The 27088-nt window shown below is 65.9% G+C and overlaps 2 protein-coding genes across 2 annotated transcripts; both read right to left on the bottom strand.

The window, feature by feature from the left end:
- Positions 1-2164: 2164 nt before the first annotated feature.
- GLI1 (GLI family zinc finger 1) lies at positions 2165-16956 on the bottom strand. Its single transcript, XM_054177467.1, has 12 exons — positions 16719-16956; positions 8638-8805; positions 8387-8479; positions 7856-8051; positions 7526-7688; positions 7337-7438; positions 7095-7235; positions 6463-6612; positions 5945-6109; positions 5474-5722; positions 4742-5021; positions 2165-4613 (listed from the first exon to the last, which is right to left on the bottom strand). Exons 2-12 carry the CDS (start codon positions 8732-8734, stop codon positions 2347-2349), a joined length of 3903 nt encoding a protein of 1300 aa, XP_054033442.1. The 5' UTR covers positions 8735-8805; positions 16719-16956; the 3' UTR covers positions 2165-2346.
- Positions 16957-21276: 4320 nt separating this feature from the next.
- Positions 21277-23216, bottom strand: LOC128899136 (inhibin beta E chain-like). The gene is made up of 2 exons (XM_054177420.1): positions 22827-23216; positions 21277-22095 (listed from the first exon to the last, which is right to left on the bottom strand). Exons 1-2 carry the CDS (start codon positions 23131-23133, stop codon positions 21335-21337), a joined length of 1068 nt encoding a protein of 355 aa, XP_054033395.1. The 5' UTR covers positions 23134-23216; the 3' UTR covers positions 21277-21334.
- Positions 23217-27088: the final 3872 nt, after the last annotated feature.

The following is a 27088-nucleotide window of genomic DNA, read 5'->3' as shown; positions in this document are numbered from 1 at the left end:
CTGTGCTTCCAGGCAGCCTGGGATCATCATGTGAGGGAGCAGCTGAGGGGTCCAGCAGCCAGCACGTTGGCTCTGGGCCTCCTTTCCTGCACAGGGACACACTGAGAGGCCAAATCACTGCCTCCTTGCTGGGGGTGCCAGGCACAGAGAGCTAAGAACAATTTATTCCCCCAAAGGGTTGTCAAGCCCTGGGACAGGGCAGGGTGCAGGGGAGGCTGTGAGGGAGGTTCCAGCTGAGCAAGAGGAGAAACTTCCATGGTGTGAGGGTTCAGAGCCCTGCAGCAGGCTGCCCAGAGAGGTTGTGGAGAGAGTCCAAACCCAGATGGATATTTTGATCCTGGGCACGCTGCTGTGGGCGCCCTGCTGGAGCAGGGGGGTTGGATGAGCTCTAGAAATTCCTTCCTGCTGGGTCCTGGGGTTCTGTCTGTTCCCCAAGGGTGGATTAAGGGGGCAAATAAGGTCTGAGCTAGACTCTGAGCCCCTGTGAGACTTGCTGACAGAAATGTGAGCCTTGAAACGAGTTGAAAAGAGCTCTAGGGAGGGAGAGGAGCAGGAAAGTGTCAGCTGAGAGCTGCCAACCTCTCCTGAGATGTCTGCTGCAAGCCCTGGCTCTTCCATGACCTCTTTCTTCCTGCAGGATGATGGCAGACAGAGAGTCAGCTGCTCTGCCACAGGGTTTGTCCTCCAGAGAGATGAAAGGAAAGTGGTTTGGTGTCCAAATGAATGTCGTGGCTTTCAAGAAGAATTAAAACCAGATGTTTCCAGCAGGCCTGCTGAGACCAGCCCTTTTCTGACATACTTAGCAAGCCACCGAGGAGGCCCAGACCCAGCAGAGCTCCATGGTGGGAACACCCTGGAAGCCCAAAGGCTCCACCACAGCTCTGGGGGCAGCCTGGCAGGACAGCACATGAGAGCCGAGGTGGAGACGGAGCTGCCAGCTCAAGATATTTCTTCCCTGCTGGTGATGGCAGCAGGAGTGCGGTACCCAGCCCAGATTCAGCACCTTTGGACAAAACACCGAGCTCTCCCCAGCAGTTCCCTATCCCTCTGGAACTGGGGAGCCCAGAACTGGCCCCGGTCCTCCCGTGGCATCCCCGGGGCACAGCAGAGAGGCAGAACCTCCCTCGCCCTGCTGGCCACACTCTTCTGAATGCCCCCCGGGCAGGTTGCTGGCTCCTGGGCATCTTCTCGTCCCCCGGCACCGCCAGGTGCTCCGCCGCGGAGCTGCTACCCCGCAGCCTCCCCTCCCCGCGGAGCTTCCTCCTGCCCCGGGGCCGGACCCTGCCCTGGCCCCGCCCGAGCCGCGCTGCAAAGCCTCCATCGGGCTCCGCCAGGCCCCTGCTGCCCTCTAGCGGCCGCGGGTTAATCGCAGCAGCGCTGGAGGACTGCAGGCCATAGAGAGGAGCTCCGGAGGACTGAGAGGCTCGGCCGGGAGGACGCCCGCCCACGACACGTGGCTGCCGGAGCCCGCGGAAGCGCCGGGCCGGGGAACGCGGGGCCGGGGGAGCGCCGGGCCGGGGCAGCGCCACCTTCTCGGAGCGTTCCCGGCCGCTCTCGGTTCCTTCCCTGGGCCTGGCGGTCGCAAGGCTGCTACCGACTCTCTTCTGCTGTGGCGGAGTCCCCATCCCGGGAGGGGCTTCAGAGTCCTGCGTCCCAGATGAGAAGAGGAGGAAGGGGGCAAGGGGGCAGCTGTACAGCCTCTGGCACGGGATTAAGAAAGGACAGAGCTCACACCCCCCTGAGAAAGGGTTTAATGGAGGGCGGGGAGGCACTGCTGGAAGCGTGGGGAACCCCCCCACGGGAGGGACACTATGTACAGAGGGACAGGGGCAGCGCCAGGCACCCCCAGCCCGGCCATGGGGAGCTGCCTCCCCTTTCTCCCTCCCGGGGCAAGATGGGCGGGGAGGAGGACTTGCCAGGCATGGAGTGACTGCAGTCCTGATGGAGACTGGGGTGTGAGGCAGGGGGGCAGTGGGAGCACAGGGATGGGGCCTGCCCACGGCGTCGGGGAAGGTTGAACTCTTTGGTTTCCACATTGAGACTGCGCAGGGTGCAGGGGAAAGGTTCCAGGCACTGGGACGGAAGGGCTCAGTAAAAGCAGTGCCCCACCTAAGAGGTGACCTGTGGCACCGCCTCAAGGGTGGCAGCTTGTCTAGCACCCAGCAATGTCCCTTCCTAGACAGCCTGACACTCAAGACTGGAAAACAGGAGACTTCCAGAGGTGCCTCTCCCTGCACCAGGCGCAACCCTGCGCACGAGAAGGGATTTCACACCTCTGCCCAGATGTGGTTTGGACCTCCCCATGCCAGCTGCAGCCGTGCCCACCTGATGGCTGGTACCTCTTGGTTAGGAGAGAGAGTTGAGGAAATTGCTCTCCCCTGCCAGAGTGCTCAGCATGGAGCTCATGTCACCCACAGCCATGTTGGCACCACCAGAGGCAGGAAGCAGGAGGCCGCCGCTGGGGCTGGGGGGCCCGGGCAGCAGTGCAGGGGGCTCTGGGTCATCCACAATGGCAGCAAAGTCAAGGTGCGTGTTCTCCAGGTCCAGGGAGTCCAGGCTGTTGGCCACCTGCTCCCCTGAGTCCAGGTAGTAATAGGAGCTGCCTTTGAGTCCTTCCAAACCCCCTCCGTAATGCCCAGGGCCCCCACAGCTCGCTGTCGTTTGGCCCAGCAGCTTATGCCCACCTTTGCCCACCTGCAGGTGTGTGCCCTGGCCTGGGTAGTACTGCAGGGAGCTGCTGGGCCCCTCGGGCGTGGGGTGGGCAGGGGGCAGGCGAAGCAGCCGCCGGGCACTGGCTTCTGCTCCCTCGTAGGAAGGAGCTGGCTGAGCCAGGCTGCCCACATAGTTCAGGCTGGTTTGGTGCCCAGGCGGTTTAGGGCCACCAGGTGGATGTGGCACCATCTCGGGGTTGAAGCAGGGGGCACTCAGGAGGTGGTGGGGCTCTGCCAGCCCCTGCAGGTGGTCTGGTTTGGCTTGGTAAGCAGAGTACTTGGGGCTAGGGTACAGCGGTGCCTGCATGGCTTGGCACTGCCCAGGCTCGCTGCCCAGCCCCATGCCAGCCTCCTCTCCCTTGGAGGCTGCTTGGTCTCCCCACATCAGAGCCTGCTGGGCCTGGACGTAGCTCCGGACCATCACCTCCTTGCTCTGCATGGTAGGGGTCTGGGCTCTCCTAGCCCCCGGGCTCAGCATGCCCACGTAGCCCCCGGCTGCCTGCTCCTCAGGCTGGTAACCTGCAGGCCCCACGGTCACGGCTTGGCCGAAGGAGGCAGGAGGCTGCAGGTGCCCGGCAAGCTTGGCACTCTGGCAGGGTGCCAGCGCTGGGGCGGGCGCTGGGTAACGCTGCTCAGATTTGATCTGCAGGCGGTTCAGTCGCTGCCCCCCGGCAAACCCAGGGTCCTGGCACGAGCTCAGGAGCTTGGGCTGCTGCCCACAGGCGCGGGGCTGCGGGTACTCGGTGCTTTGGTGGTGACAGTGGGCCCCAGGCATGGCTGCAGCAGAGGTGCCAAGCCCTGAGTGCCCAGAACTCATCTCCAGAGCGCCCGGGGGGGGCTCGTCCCAGGGAGCTGCCATGGTCCCGTTGCCAGCGTGCACACTGGTGAAGTGCTGGTTCAGCTGGCACTGAGGGAGGGAGAACTCAGGCTGGAGCAAGCCCTGCCCCACGTCCCCATGGCCTGCGGGGGTCAGCTGCACGCCCCCCGTGGTCCGGTGAGTGCTGCCATAGAGACCTTCACACTGCAGCTCCGTGCCCGCTGCCTGGCACGGGAAGTTCTCCTCAGGGTAGCTCAAGTACTGCTCCATCTCCAGCATGCCAGGCTCGGTGCCAGGGCCCTCCACGCTCACACTCTCCAGGAAGACGTTTTCACTGATGCTGGGTGGGCACGGGGAGAAGACGTGGCGCTGGAGATTGGCATCAGAGCCGCCCAAGGGCTGCAGCACAGCTCTGCCCGCGCCTGGCACGTTCACGTTGCCCATGCTCTTGAACCGATGCACCCTGGGCACGGCCTGGGGGTTGGCCGCGGGCCGGGCAGGGTCGCTGGCTCGCCGCAGGCCGTGGCGTGGCACCGGCGGGGGGGCAAGGCTGCCCAGGCAGCCGGGGGAGTCGTTGGCACTGTGCCTCCGCAGCAGCCCATTGGCGACGCAGCGGGGCTGGGCCGGCCCCAGGCAGTCCCGGGCTGAGCTGCCGTGCCCGCCCAGGGGCACCCGCTCCAGGCTGGGCAGCGGCGTCGGGGGTGGCCCTCCCGTGGCCGCAGCGTATTTGGCCTTCAGCCGGTAGCGCTGGGCGGGGGTCAGGCTGCCCACGCCGGGCAGCCCCCCGCAGTGGCTGGCATCGCTGGAGCGGCGAGAGCCGTCCGGAGAGATGGGGTCGTAGCCGTCTGCCAGGCCGGTCCCGCCGGGCACCGTGCCCACCTCGCCGCCCAGGCAGGGCCCGGGCAGGTACGGGGAGGCCAGGGAGGAGCGGCGGCTGACGGTGTAGGCGGAGCTGACGGTGCTGGTGGCGCTGCTGCGGCGCTCGCCGCCCGCCGGGCACAGCTCCGCCGCCGACAGCTCCGCGATGCGCCGGTGCGAGGCGGCGGCGGGGAGCACCGGCAGCCCGGGGACCTCCCCCGGCAGGCCTGAGGGAAGAGAAAGGAGGAGTTAGAGCGGGCAGCGGGGAGGGCCACCTCCGGCTGCAAAGCGGAGCCGTCCTGCCACGGTGCCCCTGGCACCGGCGCCGCAGGCGGGCAGGGCGCCGCGGGCTCACCGGCTCCGGGGATGGGCGGCAGGCTCAGGCCCTTGGCGGCCGAGGGCTTCCTCAGCTGCTTCAGTTTGTCGATGCGGAGGTTCTCCAGCTTGTGCAGGGCCATGAGCCCCGAGGTGCCCATGGGCTCGCCGGGCACCACGTCCTCCAGGGTGGACAGATCCTCGCAGCTGCCGCCGGCGTTGGCAGCCATCTCCACCCCACTGTCGTTGTTGGTGGTGCTGCCCAGCGGGGAGTGGTCGCTGCTGCACGACGACTGCCCCCCGGGGCTGGGCTGCGGCTTCTGCGGTAGCCAAAGCGCCAGAGAAGGAGCACAGGGGTCAGAGCTCCACCACCACCCAAGGCAACCTGCCAGCCCGCACCCTGCAGACGTGGAGGTGACTCCCCTGCTCCACCAGCCCTGGCCAGGCTCCTTTCACCATCAACACCCTGGGGAGGGACTCGGGACAAGGGCTGGGAGTGCCAGGACGAGGAGCAATGGCTGTGGGCTGGGAGAGGGCAGAGTGAGATGGAGAGGAGGAAAAGACTCTTGAGAGTGAGGGTGAGGAGCTCCTGGCACAGCTTGCCCAGGGAGGCTATGGCTGCCTCCTCCCTGGAGGTGTTCCAGGCCAGGCTGGATGAGTTCTTGGGCACCCTGGGCTGGTGGGAAGTGTCCCTGCCCATGGCAGGGGCTTGGCACTGGATGACCTTTGGAGGTCTTTTCCCACCCCAACCATTCCCTCTCCAGCTCCTCACCAAGGCCAAGTCGGGCACCAAGAGTTTGCTGTCATCCCTCCGGGCCTCGCCGGGGCCGTTGGTGTCTTTCTCCTGCTTCATGTCCGGGGGGGCAGCAGGGGTGGGCAGCACACGGCCTGGCACCAGGTCCCCTCGGTGCTTCTTGGTGACGTGGGCGTCGGGGCCGTGCACGGTCTTGACGTGCTTGCGCAGCGAGCTGGGGTCGGTGTAGCGCTTGGTGCAGCCTGGGATCTTGCAGACGTAGGGCTTCTGGCGTGGGGAGGGGAGGGGAGCAGGGGGTTAGCCCCACCTGGGGACCCCTCCCCCAGCCAAGCCCCAGCTGGGTGTGAAATGAATCCCCCTCCCCTGCTCGGCAGCAGGCTCCAGAAGCCAGGGAAGTGAAGGACTCGAAGGGGTTGAGTGGTCTCGAGGGGGGCTGGGGAGAGGATCCCCTGCCCGGGGTGGGGGGCTGGGGGCCGGGGGGGGCTGTACCTCGTTGGAGTGGGTGCGGTTCTGGTGCTTGGCGCGGTCAGAGGCGTTGGAGAAGGCCTTGCTGCAGCCCTGGTGCTCGCACACGTAGGGCTTCTCGCCCGTGTGCGACCGCAGGTGAGTCTTGAGGTTCTCCAGCCGCGAGTAGGCCTTGTGGCAGCCCTCGAACTGCATGGGCAGGCAGGGGCAGAGGTGCCCCAGGCCTTCAGCACGCCGGCCAGGGACACCTCCCACCCACCACAGCCCCACACCGCCGCCAGCCCCTGCACCCTCTGGCCCGTGCGGTGCCAGCTCTCCACCTGCTGTGCCCAGCCTGCCGCCCTCCTCTTCCCTCTGGGGCATCTCTGCCATGCCACACATGAAGCCCACCCTATGATGCTCTACCATGCTCCTGACACCCCCCCCCATCTGTTCCACCTCATTTTCCCCACCACAAGTCCCCCTCAGGGCCATGAGGGGCCAGCTGCCCAGCCTGCCCTGAGCCTGGCACCCCAGCTGAGCCCAGGCTGGTGCCCTCTCACCGTGCACTTGTGAGGCTTCTCGCCCGTGTGCCGCCTCATGTGCACCACCAGCATGTACTGAGCCTTGAAGGGCCTCTGCTCCCGGGAACAGGCTGCCCAGTGGCACACAAACTCCTTCTTCTCCCCGTGGATATGTTCATTGTTGATGTGCTGAGGAGAGAGGGGCATCACTGGTGGCACGGGGGAGGGTGCCAACGTGTCTTAAGAGACACAGATATGGAATGGAGACATCGGGGGGCAGGAGAGAACAGAGTGGTCAGGTGGTGCCTGGAGGGAGCAGGGGAGACAGGAGGTGGCTGGGGCCACTTGGAAGGACCAAGAGGGTGGTCTGGGGGGTGGTCATGGGAGAGTTTGGGTGTCTGGAGGGAGACAAAGAGCAAAGGAGGCAGCAGTGGTTCAGGAGAGACTCCCCAGGGGCTGGGTGCTGCCCCTAGGGACATGGTCTGGGAGGGTCACCAAGAGCTTGCCCACAGGGGGATGAGATCCTCCTTCCCAGGGGTAGCTCCCAACACCATGCTCCTGCATGGGAGCTCTCAGCGCTGGGGGGACAGGAGCAGGACAGCACAGGCCAGCTGCAGGGCAGGGTTGGCACAGGGGGATGTCGGTTCTGGGGCTGGCAGGACCCCACTCACATGCACCAACTGCTCCTGCGTGTCGAACTCCTTGGCACAGCCCTCCCAGTAGCAGTTGGTTTCGTAGACAGCCTCAGACTCAGGCTTCCCATCCTCCTTCTCCAGATCCTCCCTCACGTCCAGCATCCCCAGCAAGGGGTCCTGGGGCAGCAGGGCCAGATGAGCCCTCCCAGGCACCACCCTCCGTGCTCCCTGTTACTGGGAGTGGTGCCAGGGGAGGAGCGCAGAGCCCCGGGGGGTACCTGGGTGCCCGTGGAAGCCGGGCTGGAGATGTCACCCTCGGATCGCTCCTCTGGGTATTTGACACTCAGAGGGCTGCTCAGGCTCCACTCCAGCTTCAGCTGCTGCCAGGGCAGGGGGGGGAAGTGGACAACAGTCAGCACTGAGATGCCTCAGGGGCCACCACTTGTGTGGGCGCAAGGCCTCCTTACCTGGCAGTGTTTGAGGGTCCCCCGAGCTGGGCCGTGGTGCAGGAGCCCCGGGCGGGTGGGGAGGTGCTCGTGGGAGCTGCAGGGTGGTGGTGGAGGGGTGTGGGTGTACAGGGGGCCTTGGCCCTTCTGCTGGGCTGGTGGACTCTGGTACCCCAGCGACGGGCTGCAAGGAGCAAGAGGGATGAGCAGGTGGCCAGCATCAGGGGACAGAAAGTGAGGGCTTCCCTGAGCCATGCTCCCACCTCCAGGTGCTCCCCAGGGTGGCAATTGGCTTTCAGGCTCCCAGACTGTGCATGCCAGCAGGGCTGCCAGCCCACGCCCGGTGCCCACCTGATGGTGCTGATGGAGAGGTGCCCGTAGGAGCCGCTGGCAGAGGCGCAGCGAGAGTTGATGAAGGCCACCAGGGAGTTGGGGGAGGTGCGGATGACAGTCTGCAGGTCGATGCTGGAGTCTGACAGGGGTGAGATGGACAAAGCTCTCTTCTTGCCCAGCTTGCCTGCGCCACGCGGCGTTGAGAACCGTGAGCCTGGGGTGGCAGCGGAGGGGGAGGGCACTGCTCTCAGCGTGGGTCCGAGGGGGGCTGAGGAAACCCCCAGGGACACAAACCTTCCCCACCAATGCTCCTGGGGGGTACCTGAGCCCCTCTTCACTCCTGCACTCTGCTGCTGCCATCCCCAAAGTGCCCAATCCTCTCGGCCACGGCCAAAGCAAATCCTCCTGTTCCAGGAGGCAGCTGGAGCCCCAGCAGTGTCCTCCCTGTTCCCAGCACTGCCTGACCCCCTCAACACCTCCCCTCCTCTCCCGGCACAGCCAGGAGATGCCAGCCCCCTCGTGGAAGCTCTCCCAAGGCTGGGGACTCACCATCACCACTGCCTGGGTGCTCGGCGCCTGGCACCAACCCATAACCGCGGTGACTGCTGGTGAGGGGCTGGTGGCACAAGGGGAAATCGAGTCCTGGCAGAGGGGAGGAGAAAGATGGGAAGGTTCATTAGGGTGGGTGGCACAAGGGGGACAGGAGACCCCCGGAACCCAGGGACTGAACCTGAGGCTGGGTGCCCCTCGTGCCCATGCCAGGCTCTGTTCTAGCCCAGGACAGGGGGGCTACAACCGACCTGGTGGCCCTGGAGCAGCCGGGGCCGGTCCGCGGGGGGGTCGCAGGCAGCAGTGCTCAGCATAACCGGCGGCCGGGGGGCTGGCGGGGTTGAACATGTCGCGACAGGACCCGGCCGGGCTCAGGAGTGCGGCGGGGGCCGGGCCGAGGGGCTGGAGCCGATCGGCGCCTGCGGAGGACAGGGGTGGGATGGCGACCCCGACCGCCAGGGGGCGCCGCAGCACAGCGCAGCTGCGGGACCGCCCGAGCCGGAGTGCGCTGAGGGGACCCGGAGGGTCCGGGCAGGGAGAGAGACCCCCGCTGGGCACGGAGAGGGACCCCTGCCGGGCACGGAGTGTCCCGGGCACAGAGACCCCTCCCGGGCGTGGAGACGCTCCCCAGGGCACGGAGACCGCCTGGCATACAGACCCCCCCCACACCGGGCACTGAGACCGTCGGGCATAGAGACATCCCCCCGGGCATGGAGACCCCCCTTAGGGCAAAGAAACTTCCCCGGGAAGAGAGACTCCCGGGCATGGAGACACCCCGCAGGGTGCGGAGACCTCCGGTGGCACTGCCGCAGCCTTCAGGAGTGCCCCCAGACACAGCCTTAGCAAGGTGCCCTCATGCCTGGCACTGTGCTAAGAGGGTCCCAGCCCAGCGAAGCTCAATCCCACCGCAGCTGGGGAACGACCCACACCCGCGTGCAGCCAGGCTGGCACACGAACACCCGTGCTCCAGCACACCTCCAGAGGTAAAACCTGCCCCAGCTGCCCAAAGGGGAAACTGAGGCACACCTAGGAGCAGTCTTGGTTAGAGGACCAGAGCTGGCAGCCTGCTCTGCCCTCCTCTTGGGTCCTTGCAGCATCTGCCGGTCCCACCCAGCCCTGCCTTGCCCAGGAGTCCCCACCCAGCCTGCAGGTCCAAACCCTGCCCTGTGCCACCCACACATCGCACCCCTGCCCACAGGGCTCAGCCCAGCCCTCTATCACATCCCTGCCTGCAGGTTCCTGCCCTCCACTGGCTCTCAGATCCACCTGCCAGCTCCTCCTGGCCCTGCCCACGGTCGGATGCCCAACCATGGCTGAGCCTTCAACCTCTGTGCCCAGCTCCTGGCCCCACAGCTCCATCCCCACCCACGGCTACTGTCGTGCCCCAAGATCCCCGAGGGCTTCCAGGAAGGACAGAGGCTCCGGGAGCAGAAACAAGCACAGGGTGAAGGAGAAGCTCATGTGGGTGGTGCTGGGAAGAAGGAGTCCTCCTGCCCCCTCAGCCTCCCCCCGTTAAGAGACTAAAGGGAATCACCCCCAAACAAGGGGTCTGGGGGAGTGGGAGCCCCTCACCCCGCTGGGAAAGTGCTGGGTTGAGTTTGGAGCACGGGGGGGCGAGGGGGGCAGCAATTCTTCCGCATGAGTTGCCCCTTTGAAAGCTTGTCTCGGGGCTTTGTCAGAGTGTCAGCCGCGAAGAATGGAGGGGGGGGCAGCAGGGCAGGCAAAGGGGGAGGGAGGTACCCGGGAAGGTGGCGCTGGGGGCAGCCCAGGCAAAGCGAGATGAGTAGGAAATGAGGGCTGGGGGTGGCAGAGGAGGGGCCTCTTTGCCGTGCCCAGCATGCCACCACACACGGGGCACACGTGGGCAGCGAGCACAGGGCACGGCACTCACCACTCCCCAGCCTCGGCCACCACCTCCCTGCCCGGGGTGGTCTCTGCTCCCTCCGGCACCCACCACGCGGGAATGGGGGCACCTCAGTGGGGCTCTCGTCCCCACCACCCCCAGTCCATGGCCACCTCTGGTCACAGCAGGAGGGTCCAGGGCCCACTGTGCCAAGCTGAGTCCAGCCCAGGCGGAAAGGAGGAGTCTGGGGAGCGGATCCAGCCTGGCAAGAGCTGGGTCCCCCGGCTGGGGCAGCCAGGAGGGGTGCGGGTGCCAGGCGGGCATGAGGGCAGCGACCTGGCGCTCTCTCACCCTGCTCCCATCCACGGCAGGGATGGCCGTGCCGAGCAGAAAGAGCCCAGGGCCCGTGGGTCCCGGCTGCAGGATGCTGCCCCCGGCCCATGGGGGGCTCTCCGGAGCCCGGGGGCCCCCCGAGCAGGGGCGGCGGGAGGGGGCCGGGGACGCGGGGCGCCAATGGGAACCGGCCCCGCGGCTCCCCACCGCCGCGCTCGCCTCCCCCGCCCGCCGCACACCGCCGCGGCCCACCCAAGTCGCAGCCTATGGGCATAAATTTGAGAGCCAGGCGCAGCCGGGATTCAGGGGAATCTTCCCTCGGCCTCCTCCTGCCAAGAAACTCAAACTGAAACACATTCCTGCTCCTCTCTGCCAAGAAAACAAGGAGCGCAGCCAGCGGCAGCAGCAGCCGAGGCAAGGCTGGCTCCAGACACCGAGCCCCGCGCAGGAGGGGGTCAGGACTGGCCATCCCCGTCCCCGCCCCCCACCCCAGCTCCTCGCCTTTTATTTCCTGCAAACACATCTAAAATCTGTCATCTGGCTCCAGTTTCCTGAGGACACTGGGGAATAGGGAGCGGGGGGGGAGAAGAAGACAGTGGAGAAGGCGCAAAAGGCAGAGGGGGAAAAGGAGCTGGAGAGAGCTCGCAGGGCAGCGCTGCGATGCTGACAGCGCTGGTGGCAGAGCAAAGGGATGGGCAGGAGGGAGAAACCCAGACCTGGGCACTGCCAGGGGACTTTGCACTCCCCTCAGAGACCTGGCTGCAAGAGGGGCAGAGGCTGCTGCACCCTACGGCACCCTGTGGCAGGGCAGATGCCCCCACACCCCTCAGCTACTGCCTCCCACCAGGAACACTCCCACTCCCAGCATGGCCAGCCCTGCTCCCAGCCAGCCCCACTGCCAGCCAGCCCCACTGCCAGCCAGCCCCACTGCCAGACCCTCCCACTGCCAGCCAGCCCTCAGCAGTGGGTGGCAGTGGGCTGCAGCAGGGTGGCTGCCACCCAGCCCATCATCACCCAGCAGTGCTCCCCGTCTGCCCCTCGGCTCCGTCCCCATCCCGTCTGCCCCTCGGCACCGTCCCCATCCCGTCTGCCCCTCGGCACCGTCCCCATCCCGTCTGCCCCTCGGCACCGTCCCTGTCCCCTCCTGCCCCAGGCCCAGCCCCGGCAGGGTTAACCGCCCCGGAGTCCCACTGTGGAGGAATGTGATGTCAGGGCTGGATTAGGAGATCCCAGCCGATAGCCCAGCAGCGCTGAGCTGTGTGTGGCACAATCCATCAACCCGCCCAGCACAGCCCCCAGCGTGGGGGGCCTGGGGGAGGGCTCTGGCTGTGCATGCGTGGGGGCCGTGTGTGAATGCAGCAGGCTGGCCACATGTGCAAGAGGAGCTGCTGCTGGGGACGCTGCTGTGTGCTCTGGGGGTGCTGCTGTGTGCTCTGGGGGTGCTGCTGGGGACGTGCTCATGGATGTGTTCCCTGTGCATGCCTGCATGTGCCGGTGGGGACCTACAACAGCAGCTGAGGTGGAGCCACCATCTGTTTGCAGATCCCCAAACCCTTCAGAGATCCATGGAATGGGTTGGGTTGGAAGGGACCTTAAAGATCGTCCAAGTTCCAACCCCCTGCCACAGGCAGGGACACCTCCCACCAGCCCCAGGCTGCTCAAGGCCTCAACCTGTTCCAGTGTCTCTCCACCCTCACTCTAAAGAATTTCTCCCCTTCCTCACCAAGGGAGCAAGAGAGGGTCAGGGCAGAGAGAAGAGGCAGACAGAGAATGGGGTCCAGACACTGCTGGGACAAGAGTGGGGGGTGACACCCGAGGAGGTCAGTGGCCACTGCACCTCCTTTTCACTCCCCCAGGTGAGGTGGGCTCCAGCCTTGGGGCAAGAAAAGCTCTGAGCTCACCACAGGTGCAGGGCCCTGGGACACCCTGGCAGCCCTGGGACATCCTGGCAGCCCTGGCCTCTGCCACCCTGTGACCTGAGGTCAGCCACATGCCCCAGTTGGTTTAACCCTGCAGGGCCTTAGGGAAAGCACTGCTCTGGTTTGAGATCTGCTGCCTTCCTGCAGGGGGGCAGCAGCTGGGGCAAAGCTGGGGCAGGGAAGTTCTGCAGGACCAGGGCAGGGGGGGAAGGCAGAGCTGCAGCACCAAGGTGCAAGTAGCTGCCAGGGAGCCAACGCTCCCTCATGCCAGTGCCAGCCCAGGATCAAGGGGACACATCCCAGCTGCCTCCCGGGGTCTGACAGTGCCCACATTGCCCCTCCCTGGCTGTGATGCCTCCTGCACGCTGTGAGACCTCCCTGGGCACCACAGCTGGCACCTGCTGGGGTGGAAAGGCCGCTGGTAGGGGGGCAAAGACAGAGATGTTCCCCCTGCAGAAGCCTCTTTTCCCTGCCTTGGACCAAGCTGGAGCCAGCCAGGGGAGCTGCTTCCCCTGACCCCTTTCCCAGCTGTGCCCCCAGCAGCAGCGATGCAGAGACCCCCCCCCCAGCTGCCATGCTCTGACCCCAGGGGTGGGCAGCGCCTGCGGGGCCAGCCCAAGCTCCTCTGCAGGGGGGCAGCTAATCTGGCCAGGACTGTGGCAGCCACAAAGCTCATTGCTTCAGGTTCAGGGGGTCTGAAAGGGGACGATTCAGGGTCATGATCCCATGCTGGTGTGGGCTGCCAAGCTTGTTCCAAGGTGGTCTCTCGCCTGGAGAAGATGAGGCAGAGAAGCAGCAGCTCTGGGGGAAGTTCAGGGCAGAGCCCTCCATGCCAGGACAGGCTCAGGACATCCTCCACCCGATTCTCCCTCCTTCCCTTCTCCAGCCCCAGCTGCCACCTTCAGAAAATGAAACACCCTCATAGCCCCCCCTCTTGCCCCCCCTCCCCTCCCCCAATGCCTTTCACACCACTTCCAGCAAGGACCAGAAGTCCCTCCCCAGCCCACCCGACCCCTCCAGCAGCTCAGCCACGCTGCCACCATCACCCAAACGCTGCACCTCAGCAGGGGGCCAAACAAGCCAGCCCCTCTCTCCCACGTGCATCCACACCCACTCAGGACCATGCTGTGACATGCCTCCAGACACGTTAACACACGTGTGCTGCGGGGAGAGGGGGAGGCAGGCCTGGGGTGCAGCCCCGGCTGCCCCCCGCCCGGCTCCAGCGTGTCCCAGGGCAGACACAGCCCACGGAGGAGGGCTGCAGGGTGGGAGCTGACAGCTCCAGGCTCCCTGTGCCTGTTCCCCCCGGGTAAGGCAGGGACCACCGGCCCCCAACCACAAGCTGAGCTGCTCAGGAAGCCGTGGCAGGCCGGGCAGGAGTGCTGGGGCTTGATAGGTGGTCCCAGGGCAGGCAGGCAATTGTCAGGGGCTCGCAGTTGTTTGCTTTGGCCCCCAGCACGCACTGCCCCTGCAAATTGCTCACATAAAGCCACTTCCCTGGCCCCTACCTTCCTCGGCTGGGCTGGAGTCGGGGTGGGGGGCAAGGTTTTGGGGTGAGGGTGAAGGGATTTGTGCACATGGCAGCAGCTGCAGCAAGGAATTTTTACGCTTCCCCCTTCCTGCCCAGCGCTGGAGGGAAATGGCAAAACCCAACACGTGGGACCCATAAAAGCCCAGCTCTGAGTCATGGCTGGGGGAGCCCCTGCCAGGCACTGCACCTTCCCAGAGCACCAGGGCATCACCCCCAGTCCTGCACGCTCAGGTGGTACCCGAGGGACACCCCCGGAGCAGGGGGAGGCTCTGCTCAGAAAAGCTGTTGAGGCTGCAGGGCCTCCAACTGCACTCAGGGTGCTTCACCCTGGGCCTCAACAGCTCCCTCCTGCAGATTCCTCAGGCGTGGGACGAGGAGGATGTGCAGCACCTGGCAGGGCCTCCACTGAAGGAGTCAGCACCTCTGGAGCTGCTCATCTCTGACATGCTGAGCATGGAGCGAGGCAGCACCGTGCAGATTCAGGAGGCTCAAGCTGCTCCTCCTTTGGGGCAGAAGACCTCTGTCTGCTGCAGGGTGGTGGTGGGAGTGCCCTGGGGCTGTTCCCAAAAGCCTGCAGTGATCCCTGGCCTGCTGGCACACATTTGCCTCTCCAGAAGTATCTGCCAGAGGTGGAGGTGGGCAGCACAGACCTCTGCTTTCCTCCTGCCTCACTGGAGCTCTGCTCTGCCCACACACCACAGCCTTGCTCTCTGCCACCACGGAGGGCACCGGTCAGGGCTCTGCTCCCCCCTGGATTGTGGCTGGCACTTTGACAGAGGGGGGGGCTGCAGCACATCTGGAAGCATCTCACCCACCCACCCCAGCCTGAGACCCAGACACAGCACAGCTGAAACCTGACTCTGCTTTTGCTGCTTGTCCCCAGGCTGCAGCAGTTATTTTATCAGCTGTCTGTCACCCTGCAGCTCCTGAAGGGGCTTGGTGTGCCCCAGGGGCTGGGGTGGGCACCTCACTGCTTTCCCCTGAGGTTTGCTGGAGAAGAAGCTCTCCAGGCTCACTGAGGACCCATCTGATGGATGTGGGACCAATGCCACCTCCCTGGGACTGCTGAACAGCAGGAGACATGAAGAGAAACTGAGGCACTCAGAGAGGCTCCTGGACCAGAGGTGCAAGGCACCAACCCAGCAGACAAGTGGACATCCAGCTCCAAGCCTGCTCCTGGCCTCCTGCTTGCCTTTGTGACATGGGAAGACCCTGGAGCATAGGGGAGATGAGGGAGATGAGGCTCACCATGCATCACCGAGTGTGGAGCAGGGTAAAATGCAGGTACCCAGGCACCCAGCAGCATCTCCTGACCCCAACACCCCCTCCAGAGCTGGGCACAGGACCCCAGCAGTGCTTGGGGGAGCTTCTAGGTTCCCATGTCCCAAAGGCAGCATCCCAGCTCCACTGAGAGCCAGCTGCCAACCTCTCCATCCTCGCAGGAGAGGTGCAGCCCTCAGGCTGTCCCTGCACTGCTGAGTCTCCTCCATGGGGGCTTGGGACCAGCTGGACTTGACGTGCAGGGCCTGCAGGGCACCATAGGACCACAGAACTGCTGAGGTTGGCAGAGACCTTCGAGTCTGCGCTGGCCCAGAGCTCCCAGTCCCACTGCTGCTAAGCTACCAGGATGCAGAAGGTGACTCTCCAGAGGGACACTGCTCTGCCTTTGGCCTTCCTGCCCTCCTGGCTCGCTGAGGGCTGGGTCCAGCTTGGGGGTTCCTCACGGGCTCGGTGAGCTCCTGCCCTGCTGCTTGCTGGGCTGACCACACCTCAGTGTCCTGCCCAGGGCTCTAAGGTCCCTGGGATGAAGGTTGGGAAGCTGAGGGGCATCAGGACCTGGGCATTCAGCTGTGGTTTCTGAGAGGCTCCTTGGGGTGTGCAGCACCTCCCTGTGCCTCACACCTGGCACACACAGCCTGGCAGGCTGGCAGGGGAGCAAGGAGGGACACATTGCCCAGTGCCAAGCCTTCCTCCCCTCAGAGCCTTGCCCAGTGCCCTGGGAACAGCGGGTACTGCTGGTGGGGGCACAGCAGTGGTGACCCCCAGCTCTGCCCTGCCGACACTGCTTCCCGAGGCCCACGAGCTGGGTGGTGGAAGCCCACGCTGAACACGAGTGGGCCGGGATAAAGGGGACGAGGACAACCAGGAGCTGGCAGCGCGGGTGGCACTGCTCACCACCCGCGTGTGCCCGGGCACAATCCTGCGGCTGCTGCGTCACCAGGGCCGGGGCAGTGACTTCCACTCGGTGACTGCTCCCGGTCCAACAGCAGCCTGGCACCGGGGCTGCCCTGCCCTGGAGCACCGGCCCCAGCTCTCCCCTCCCCTCCCCGGGGCTTTCGCCGGGCGGGGACAGCGGCGGCGCGGCCGGAGCCCACCCACCCGCCACCCACCGGCGCACGGAGCGCGGGGGCGTGGGAGCGGCCGGGCGCGGGGCTCTACGTGCGGAGGAGCGCGGCGGGGCCGGGGCGCGCTGCCCGCTTCCCGCTCCCGGGACCCCCGGGAGCACTCGCCCAGTCGAGGCCCGGGACGGCCCCGGCTGCCCCGTGCGGTCCGACCCCCGCTCCGCTGAGAGTCGGTGTTCGGGCTCCGGTTGAGGTTCCCCGCCTCCCATTACCGACGGGACGCGGGAGCGGGGCGGCCCCGGCGCCATCCTGCCTCCTCCGGGGAGCCCCTTCCCGCGGCCCCGACTCGCCCGACGGCTCCTACCTCCGTGCGGCCCCGGGCGGGTCCGGTGGCTCCGCGCTCCCCGTTCCCCCGGCTGCGGCTGCGGCTCGGTCGGGGCGAGAAGCGGCACATCCAGAGGGGACCCGGGCGCTCGGGTCGGGGCGGGACGGCTCGGTGCCCCCCGCACTTCCCCGGCCCGCCCCCGGGCTCCCGGTGAAAGTTGCCGGAGCCCCGCGGGGGCGGCGCGTCCCGGCCAAACCGGCGGAGCCGCGGGTCCCGCTCCGCCAACTTGGGCGGCGGCGGCGCCGAGCTCGGGACGGGAGACCCCGACCGGGAGCGCCGCCGGCCCCGGGCCGCTCCGAAAACCCGGGATGGATCCCGGGTACGCGCACACGCCGTGCACACGCACGGGGCCGTCCCGCGCCTTCACCGCCGCGCACACCCGCGTCCGTGGTCAGGGCAGTCCACACGCACAGGTCCCACCGGCGGGTACCCACCAGGCTTGGTGTGCCCACTTGTGCCATGGGTACACGTCAGCAGAGAGGGCACTTGTGTGTGCCCACCCTGTGCCACGAGGCACCGGCACACAGTGGCACACACACAGTGCTTGGGCACGAGTACACGTACACGCGTGGGCACAGCCCACGAGCACAGCACACAGACAGACACACAGCCACCATCCGGACATGCAGCCAGCGGCCACTGGTCCCACAGACCTTGAGCCCCACCAAGGTGTCCAGGGCCTGGGGTCCAGCAGCTCCATTGCTCCACCTGGGGAGGCCAAAGTGCCCAGTGCAGGGGGCCTGGGGGAGCTGCAGGGAGGGAGCAGGCAGCTGTGGGGCGTTTCAGGCTGGCACATCCCAGCACAGGCTCAGCATCGACTCCCCAGTTCCAGAGAGACAGAGAAGTGCTGGAGAGAGTCCAGTGGAGGCTGGGCAGATGCTGAGGGGCCTGGAGCAGCTCTGTGAGGAGCAAAGGCTGAGAGCCCTGGGGCTGAGAGCCTGGAGGAGAGCAGCCCCAGAGTGGAGCTGAGCAATGCTCAGCAAGGGCTGAAGGAGCTGCGGGGGGCAAGAGGCTGGGGCCAGACTCTGCTCAGTGGTGCCCAGGGACAGGCCAAGGGGCACCAGGCACAAACTGGAACACAGGAGGAGGAATATCTTTGGTGTGAGGCTGCTGGAGGCCTGGAGCAGGCTGCCCAGAGAGGTTGTGGAGTCTCCTTCTCTGGAGAGGTTCCAAAAGCCCCTGGCCCATTCTGACCCTGGGCAAGCTGCTGTGGGTGCCCTGCTGGACCGGTGAGCTCCAGAGGTCCCTTCCAGCCACCACCACGCTGTGGCTCTGTTCCTGCAGCTCAGACACTGCTGGGGGTCCACATGGAGCCTCTGCCTGCACCCCGGATGTCCCTGAGGCAAAACCACTCTCACCTGGAGTGAGCCCATCCCCCAGAGTGCCCGCAGCCCCCCGAGCCCCAGCAACCCGCCGGGAGGTCGGCAGCCAAGCGCCGCTGGCACCGGCCCCGGGCACGGCGGAGCAGCGCCGCCTGGTGGCCGCAGGGGGAACCGAGTGTCGGAGCTCCGGTGCGGCTGTTCCCGCCCCATCCACCCAGCGCCACCGCATTGCCCGCGGGGTCCTGCCCCATCGCGGGGGGCACATCGCTGTTCCTGTGACGGGGGGCAGCAGGATTTCGGGGGCTGCCCTCCGAGAGGGCTGCAGCGGGCAGAGGGGCGCTGCCCGTGTGCCCCGCGGGGACTAACTGAAGGGGAAGAGCTCTGGGGACAAGCAGCTACCTCAGGGGATGCTGCTCAGCATCTAGTGTGAGCCTCCGAGGTGGCTGGGAGCTGCAGCGCACATCTGGCCTGACCTCAGAGCCTCTTAGCAGGATTACCCCTGCTGGGGCTTTAGCCTGCCCTCCCTGTGCCCCTGTGTCTCATCACGCACCGCAGAGGAGCTTTATGGCATGACCCTTGCCACGGCTCTGGGAAACACCCTAATGGCTGCACAGGGCCCCCAGAGCAGGAGGACACCGTAGGGGTTGCAGCAGGAGAGAGATTTCACGGAGCAGCTCCCACCCATGGCCGGCCAAAGACTCAGCTCCCTGCCTCAGTTTCCCTCTGTGCTGTCCTAACCTGAGGTTGGCTTCTTCCCCTGCCGGCCAGGGCTGAGGAGGGGTCAGCAGGGCTGAGGAGGGTCAGCAGGGCTGAGGAGGGTCAGCAGGGCTGAGGAGGGGTCAGCAGGGCTGAGGAGGGGGTGTCCCTGCCTGCCAGGGAAGCCCCAACAATGTCCACGCAGCTCCCTGCTTCATCTGGGACCAGGACAGCCAACGGTGTCCCCAGACTGCTGCAGAGGATCTCTCTCCACAGCAGCAGCCCCAGGGCAGGGCTGAGGTGGGGGCAGGGGAAGGGGTTTGCCTGGGTGCCAGTTTTGTAAGAGGTGTAAGCAGCTCAGCAGATTTACTCCTGAGCTGAGTCTGACCCTGACTAAGCTGCCAGGAAAGACCCACTCGGGCACTGGGCACCGTGTGGTGCCAGCCCTGCTGCCCACACCCCCACAGCCCAGCCAAGCTTCACTCCTGGGCTCTGGGGCTTTGCCTCAAGCCCACCCAGCTCTTCCCGAGGCCACTGGCATGGCCAGGCAAGCCCAGGTCCTCTTTGCCACCAGCTCTGAGCCCCATGGGTGGAAACAGTGCTTGGGCAGCTCCCCACAGCCCCAACAGCTCTCACCCCCCAGCCCCCCCCGCCCAGCCCTGCCGTGTCCCCCACCCTGTGGCTAATCTCCTGTTTAGGAAAGTTAAAGCTGCTCAGAGCAGGGCCAGATGATCACCCAGATTAAAGACTTAAGGGTGGCACCACAGCCAGCTCAGCACCCAGCAGCTCAGCACCCAGGGCTGGTGGGTCAGCGTGTCAGTGTGCCAGTGAGTCAGCAGGGCATGCGTGTGCCCAGCCTGTGCCCTGCCACACACACCACGGGCACAGGCAGCCCCTGTGACAGGGACGAGGCTTTGCTGCTGGCAAAGGCAAAGGTGAGGTCTGGCATCTTTGGGGGGTGCCTCCCTGCCCACCTCACCTCCCATTTCACACAGAGTGCCAGGCTGGAAGGCACCCCAAGGATCACCTGTTCCAAGCAGCTGGCACCGTTTAGAGCAAGGGTGCTGCTATGGAGGGAGCAGGGAGGCTGTGAAGGCTCTGCCCACATCCCCCTGTGCTTCCCTGGCACCTGCAACCCTCACCACCTGCACAGGCTCCCGGGGGCACAGACAGCACCAAGGTGCCCCACTGGGCAGTCAGGGATGTGCTGGGGCTGGGGCAGTGCCCAGCAGCTTGAGGCTGAGGCATCCCATTGGCAGAAGCCACCTCTGTGGGTGCAGAGGTTTGGGGGAGCAGGGTGATGCCCCCCCTGCAGCCAGGGGTCTGCCCGCTGTGGCCAGCTGATGAAAGCTGCCCTTTGCCCGTTTGCAGGGCACAGCAGCACAGGGCCAGGCTGGGAAAGCCTCTGAGGTTGTCCACAAACTGAGCTTTGAGCAGGTGCTTGTGCAACAAGGACCCAGGCCAGCCATGTGGGACCGCAGAGGGATGAGCAGGGGGCATCTGCTGCCACCCCACATTACACAGGAGACTGCCCATCACCCCCCACCATGGGCACTGCCAGGCTCTGTGACTGGCTGCTGTGGTTCTGTGGTGTTCAGGGGAGCACCTGAGGGGATGGGGGAGGGCACTGGGGCATGGTCAGGGTACCCCCTCTGGTATTTACAGTGGGGGCACAGGAGCTGGGGGCAGGCTGTGCTTTATATAAGGTCACCTCTGGGCCCAGAGCCTCCAGAGCTGTGGTGTTCTGAGCTCCATTTGGGACTGATCCAGGTGGAGAACAGCAACATTGGGTTGGGCTGTAGCCCCCAGACCCAGTGCCCACCCTGCTGGGAGCAGCTTCTTAGATGCTCACTCACACAACAGCCTCCCCCTGACCAGCTCCCAGCCCCTGCCCTGTTCCTGCGTCACCCCTGCCCAGGGGGGGTGCCCCCTTGGCAGCCCTTCTCCCTCAGGGTCTCGAGCAGGTGGTGCCAGGAGGGAACAGTCAGAGCCTGGATGTTGCCTTTCCACCCTTTTATTGGGGAAGCTGCACCAAAGTGTCCAAATAAATTAAAAGCAGAGGCCGTGTGGGTGCAGATGTGCCAGGAAGGGCTGTGCCAGGGTGGTGAGCTCCAGGCAGGGGCAGGAAAGCAGAACTGCCTCTTGCCCTCCAGCTTCCCACCTGGGCAGGAAACACAGACCCCTCCCCACATCCCACTCTGCTCTTGGGGAGGCTCAGTCCCAAACGGTCATCCTCCACTCCACAGGTGAACAAAGCAGGACCCCCTGCCCCACCCAGAGGGGAATCCAGCCACCAGAACCGTGGGACCAGAGGGATGCTGCCAGTCATCAACCACCCACAGCTTGGCCTCAGGCAGCCTCATGTGGCCCTGCCCTACTTGTGCCCGGAGGTCCCTGCCCCAGGTGCTCTCTGGAGACACCCCCAGCTCCCTCTGGCGAGACCCTCTCCCGTCGCACCGCGCTCTGACTCCAGCTCGAGAGAGGTCTCCAGCTCCAATCCCCACATCCCCCCTCCCCCCCCTGCTACTCAAGAGACAGTCCTGGAGAAAGGGGGTTCCCAGCCAGGCTCCCCCAGCCCTAGCTGCAGCCGCAGGCATCCACGATCATGTCGGGGATGTCAGTCTTGACGATGTTGCTGTTGCGGTCGAAGTAGAGGACGGAGAGCGGGCGGCGGCGGGTGGGCACGCAGCAGGAGTGCCCCGAGGCCTGGATGTTGTTGGCTTTGACCAGGTTGAAGACGGCCGTGTGGAAGGAGGAGGCCATGCCGGGGCTGCCAGCCACGTGGAGAGGGCACTGGCCCACGCAGTAGTTGATCTGGTAGCCCTCGGGCTTTATGATCCAGTCGTTCCAGCCGATGTCGCGGAAGTCCAGGTAGTAATCCCTGCGGCAGCAGAGGTTGGAGTTCTGGCTGCAGCGGAGGCTGCGCTTGGCCAGGCGGCGCCCCGGCTCCCGCACCCTGGCTTTGGCCACCAGGAAGGGCTGGTGGGAGCGGGTGGCGTTGAGCGTGGCCGCGATGTCGCCCCCCTGCCCGCGGCTCTCCAGCTCCAGCCGCAGGGTCCTGCCTGCTCCCCCAAAGAAACTCTGCAGGGCGGGCATGAGGGCGAGGGTGTGCCAGCCGCTGCCCCTGGCGCTCAGCCGCTGCTCGCTCAGCAGCGTGCGGTTGCCCCCCGCCGCCTCCCCTTCCCCACCGGCGAGGAAGATCTGCAGGCTGAGGCTGGTCACCAGGTCTCGAGGCGCTCGGAGGTAGAGCCAAAGCTGAGCCTGCAGGATGTGAATGTCCTGGTCCTGGGTGTGGCTGAACTGGAAGCGCAGCCCCAAGGCAGAGGGGGACCTGGGCTCTGAGGGGAGAGAGGGACACGGTGAAAGCTGCAGGGTGCTGGGGGAGGTGAGGCTGTGCCACCCTCCTGCTCCTCAGGGCCAACCTCTTTCTGCAGCACCTCTCCTGTGCAGGCAGGATGAGGGAGCTGGGGCTGCTCAGTCTTCAGCAGAGGAGGCTGAGGGGAGACCTCATTGCTCTCTACAACAACCTCAGAGGAGGTTGGAGCAAGGTGGGGGTTGGTCTCTTCTCACATGCGACAGGTGACAGGACAAGGGGAAGCAGCCTCAAGTTGTGCCAGGGAAGGTTCAGATCAGGATTGCTCAGGCCCTGGCACAGGCTGCCCAGGGAGGTGGTGGAGTCCCCATCCCTGGAGGTGTTCAAGGGACACATGGATGTGGTGCTGAGGGACGTGGTGCTGAGGGACGTGGGTTAGTGGCAGAGGTTTAGCAGCAGTGTGGGTGTGTGAGCTCTGGGTGAGTGCTTGGTCTTGGTGATCCCCAAGGTCCTCTCCAGCCTCACAGCTCCATGAGCCTGCCCCAGCTCCAGGCAGCTCCACCCTGCTGCAGGGGGTGGGCGGCCGGGCCCCCTGCCCCAGCCCTGCTCCAGCTCCGCGGGCTTGAGGGAGCTGCACATCCCCCGGGGCAGGGAGACCCTTCCCCAGGGGAAGGCTCTCCCGGGGTGCCCTGTGGTCTGGCACCGGGCACAGCCCATCTCCTGCGAGTCCCGTCGAGGCTGGCAGCCGGTACCCACCTGGCTCCGCGAAGCTGATGATCTCGTAGCTCCGCTCTTCCTCTTCCTCTTCCTCGGGGCCCCGACGGGTACCTCCCGCCTGCAGCCTCCGCAGTGCCCGGGCCACGGCAGCGCGGGGCACGGCGTGGGAGAGCTTGGGTCGTTCCCGGAGCCGGAGCTTCTCCAGCAGCTGCCGTTTGGCCGCTTCCTCCAGCAGCCTGCGCTCCGCCGCCGCCGCGCACGCCGGGCAGCGAGCCTCTGCCGCCGCGCACAGCACGACGACCGCCGCCAGCAGCAGCCACGGCCCCGCGCCCCGCGCCGTCGCCATCCGCACCGACGGGACGCACCGGAACGGTACCGGTGGTGGCGAGCCGCGACCCGCCTGCTTTGGGCACCTGCGGCCGGGGGCGGGCCCGGTGCGCCCCCCCGCCATTGGCCAGCTCACCTGCCCGTCCCGTCCCATCCCGGCGGGCTGAGGCCGGGGATTTACCGGGATTAGCCCCCCCCAACCTCCCCGCGGAGGGGGCGGGCAGTGCCCCGTTATCCCGGGGGAAGGGGCTTCGTGCTCGGTGCCAGCGAGTGGAGTCCCGCCCCGGGAGGGTGCTCGAAGGGCAGGGGGCATCGTGAGAGTTGGGCATGAGCTGGGGGGGGCACAACAGAGGGCTGTGCAGGGGGGAGCTTCACCTGCGTGTGCACAACGTGCAGGGGGTTGGCACACATGTGGGCTCTGCCAGCCTGAAGCTCAGCCTGGCATCTGCCTGGCGGTGCAGGAGGACCCAGGCTGGCAGCCCCTGGGAGGGGGCAATTGGGTGCTGGGCATCTCTGCCTGGGCCAGAACCTGCAGGGGGGGAGGGCTGGATGGAGGAGCAGGGATCCTGGAGAAGCATCTCAGGTGGATCCCAGGTGGATCCCGGGTGGATCCCAGCCTCACCTGCCTGCCTGTGAGCCCCAACAGCCTGCACGTGGTCCCTGGGTGCCCCCAGAGGAGCCAGCAGGGATCAGGGCACATTCCCAGGATGTTTCTGTTTGCATCCCTGGGCATTTGTTGCTCCCACCACGAGTGGTTTTGGGGGGGTGAGCCCTTCCTGAGACTGCCTGCTCCAGCCTCACCCCCTGACAGAGCTGGGCAGGGCCAGCAAAGGGCCTCACTAAGCCCCCCCAGAGTGAGGAAGGCTTTGTGGAAGCTGAGGGCTCATGGGCAAGCACTGAGCCTGAGGATGTTCTCTGGTTCCTTAACTGCAGCTGCTGCATGCAGAGGAGGGCACAGGGCCCTGCAGGAGCCCCCCCAGAAGCAGTGTGAGGTGCCACAGAGCCCAGCACTGTGCCAGAGCAGAGAGCCCATCGAGTCCAGTGGGAACCCAGAGCCCAGCCCCAGGCCTTCAGGACTGTCCTGTGCCTCCTGTGCCAAACAGCACCGGCTCCAAGGTCTTGGCCACACAGAGCCCCTGGCTGGGCACCGAGGTGACGTGTAAACAGAGTGGGCTGTCTGGGAAAAAAGTGCCCACCGGAGATGATGCAACCCCAGTGCAAGGGGCAAAGTCCTTGGCTGGCTTGGCCTGCTGGCAGCTCCCAGAATAGCTCAGGAATGTCAACAGAAGGAAAGAGTGGGCACAGCCTGGCCTGGGAGTCCAGCTCCCACGGGGCCTGTGAGCCCTGGCTGCGGGCAGCATGCCCATGGGCACTGGCAGGAGGGAGCAGGTGGCACTTTTACGTGGGCACCAGGCATGCCCGTGGTGCACTCACTGGCACAGTGGTGCCCACACTGCTGCACACTGCCCAGCTGCACACTCCCTTTCCAGCCTCCTCCTGAACAGTTGGATGTTTGTGGAGATGCCCACTCTGTGCCCCTGCCTTTTGTGCCATGTTGCCATACTGGAGGTGAAGTTTTTCCTCTCTGCCTCCCAGGGAAGGTGAAATTCCCAACCCATGGAGGGAACCAGGTCCCTCCACCTGACACCTGCCCCACATGGAGCATCACAGTGGCACTGGCCCAGGTGCCAGGCCAGGGCCAAGATGAGCTTCAAAGGTCCCTTCCAACTCAAACCATTCCATGATCTGTTCTCTGCTCGGGGCTGTGGCACTGCATGGAACAGGAGGCACAGAGCAGTGCCAAGCAGGCTGCTCTCTATCCCACCACCCTCTCCAGGCTCTGCCCTTCAAACCTGCCCAGATCCCTCTGCTCTGACCAGCACCCCACAGCTGCTGCCACGAACCCCCTTTTCACCCCCAGCTTAGCAAGAGCATCACATCCTTTGCCACCCTCATGCCACAGCTTTATGCCCCCCCCCCCCACTTCTGTCCCACCAGATCTGGGCCAGGGGTCAGCGTGGAGCTGTGAGTGGTTCTTGCACCATTGCATAAGAGTGTTGCTGATTAAACAGTTCCCAGAAAGCAAAGCCCAGGGACCGACCTGACCAAAATACCCCCTGGACCCCCCCGCCCCCCCACCCCCCCAAGCCCAGCACTTGCTTCACACATGGGTCCTGGACCTCTGACCCTGTGTCCGGTGGGGCAAGCATGGCACCTGGTGACCTGACCTAGAGGTGCCAACGGACAAGGTTAGGCAAGGACCCCCCCCCAACACCAGCCCCCGAGCCTGGCTCCTGCTGGGGACCCCCTCCCGGAGGTGGTCGTGGCCCAGGCCATGTGCTGCACCGAGGAGCTTCCACCGCATAGACCACTCGCCCCTGGAGGGTCTGTGGAGGGGGCGCCCAGACTGGGGGCTCGGGGAGCAGCTGGCAGGGCTGGGGGCACAGCGAGGGCTGGAGCAGAGGCAGTACCGGGGGTGGGCAGCTGGTGGCCCCTGGGCAAGGATCGGAGGAACGAGGCTGGTGGAGCCAGGCAGGCTGCTGGCCACCGTGGGAAGGGAACGAAGCCAGGGCTTAGGGACAGCATGGGAGGCTCGCCGGCCTCGGCGGCCCCGGTGGCAGCGCTCCTCGCTCCGCTGCACCGGACTGTGACGCGACCGGGGCGGCCTCCCCCCGGAGATGGACGAGGGGCGAAGGAGCAGCCCCCCGCAACCTCCCGTCGCTAACCCTGCGTCCGCTACTGCCGGAGCTTCCCCGGGACCTGGCAACTGCCGCAGCCCGCGGGCTCCTCCCGGTGGCGCGGCCCTGAGCCGGCCCCGGTCCCGCTCCGACCCCTCCGGGATGAGCCGCCGCGGTCCCTCCGCGCTGTGTTGCTCCCGATCCCTCCGGGATGAGCCACCCCCGGTCCTGCGGGCTCAGGGACGGGACTGGCGGGCAACCGGCGGGCGGGGGGCGGCCCGCGATGGTGGCACCGAGGGTCCCACGGGCTCCCCCCGCCCGGTGGCAGGCACCGGGGCCCCGGCACCGTGCACCAGGCAAAGGGAAGATGCCTCTGAGCCGGGGACTGCGGCTGGAAGCTGCCCGTGGGATCGGGAAATTAAAAATTAAGCCTTTTCAAGGCAAGCCCCAGGGGCTGTCAGGAATTCCCACCCCTCCCCTGAGAACCTGGCCCTGGCAAGGGACACCCTGGCACACGGCACTGGGACCTTTGCTTCAGGGTCTGTTGATACTGGCAAAGGCTCCTTCCAGGAGTCACACGCAGCAGCCTCACATCCCTGTCCCCTCCTGGAGCAGAGGCCGAGGGGGCAGCACCTCCTGTTCCCTCTGTGTCACATCTGGCACAGCCCCAGTGCCAGCTCGATCCTACCTGCTTGGCATCTCCAGCACTGGGCCAGGCTGTGCTCCCTGCCAGGCTTACTGGCCCCAGCAGGTCCAGCAGAGCAGCATCTCACAGTGCCAAAGACCCCCGAGGGAGGAGGGGACACCAGCAGGAGTGCAGTGTCACAGCTGAGGGGAAGGGGACACTGCAATGTGTCCAGCTCTGGGCTGCACAGCTCCAGCGGGACAGGGAAGTGCTGGAGAGAGTCCAGAGGAGGCTCTAAAGATGCTGAGGGGCCTGGAGCAGCTCTGTGAGGAGCAAAGGCTGAGAGCCCTGGGGCTGAGAGCCTGGAGGAGAGCAGCCCCAGAGGGGAGCTGAGCAATGCTCAGCAACAGCTGAAGGACCTGTGGGGGGCAAGAGGCTGGGGCCAGACTCAGCTCAGTGGTGCCCAGGGACAGGCCAAGGGGCACCAGGCACAAACTGGAGAACTTCCAACCCCCCCCTGGCAATTGTGGTCTTGGACAAACTGCTGGAGCAGGGGGTTGGACTGGGTGAGTTCCAGGGGTCCCTTGCAGCCCCCTCCATGCTGGCATTTTGGAATTCTGTGGTGTGAACAGTGCCCTCATCCCCTCTTTTCCCACCAGTGGCTGCCCAGT

Source organism: Dryobates pubescens, chromosome 40 (assembly GCF_014839835.1).
Source record: "Dryobates pubescens isolate bDryPub1 chromosome 40, bDryPub1.pri, whole genome shotgun sequence".
NCBI lineage: Eukaryota > Metazoa > Chordata > Aves > Piciformes > Picidae > Dryobates > Dryobates pubescens.
Note: the sequence above shows the minus strand (reverse complement) of the source record. Positions and strands in the feature narration are given on the sequence as shown.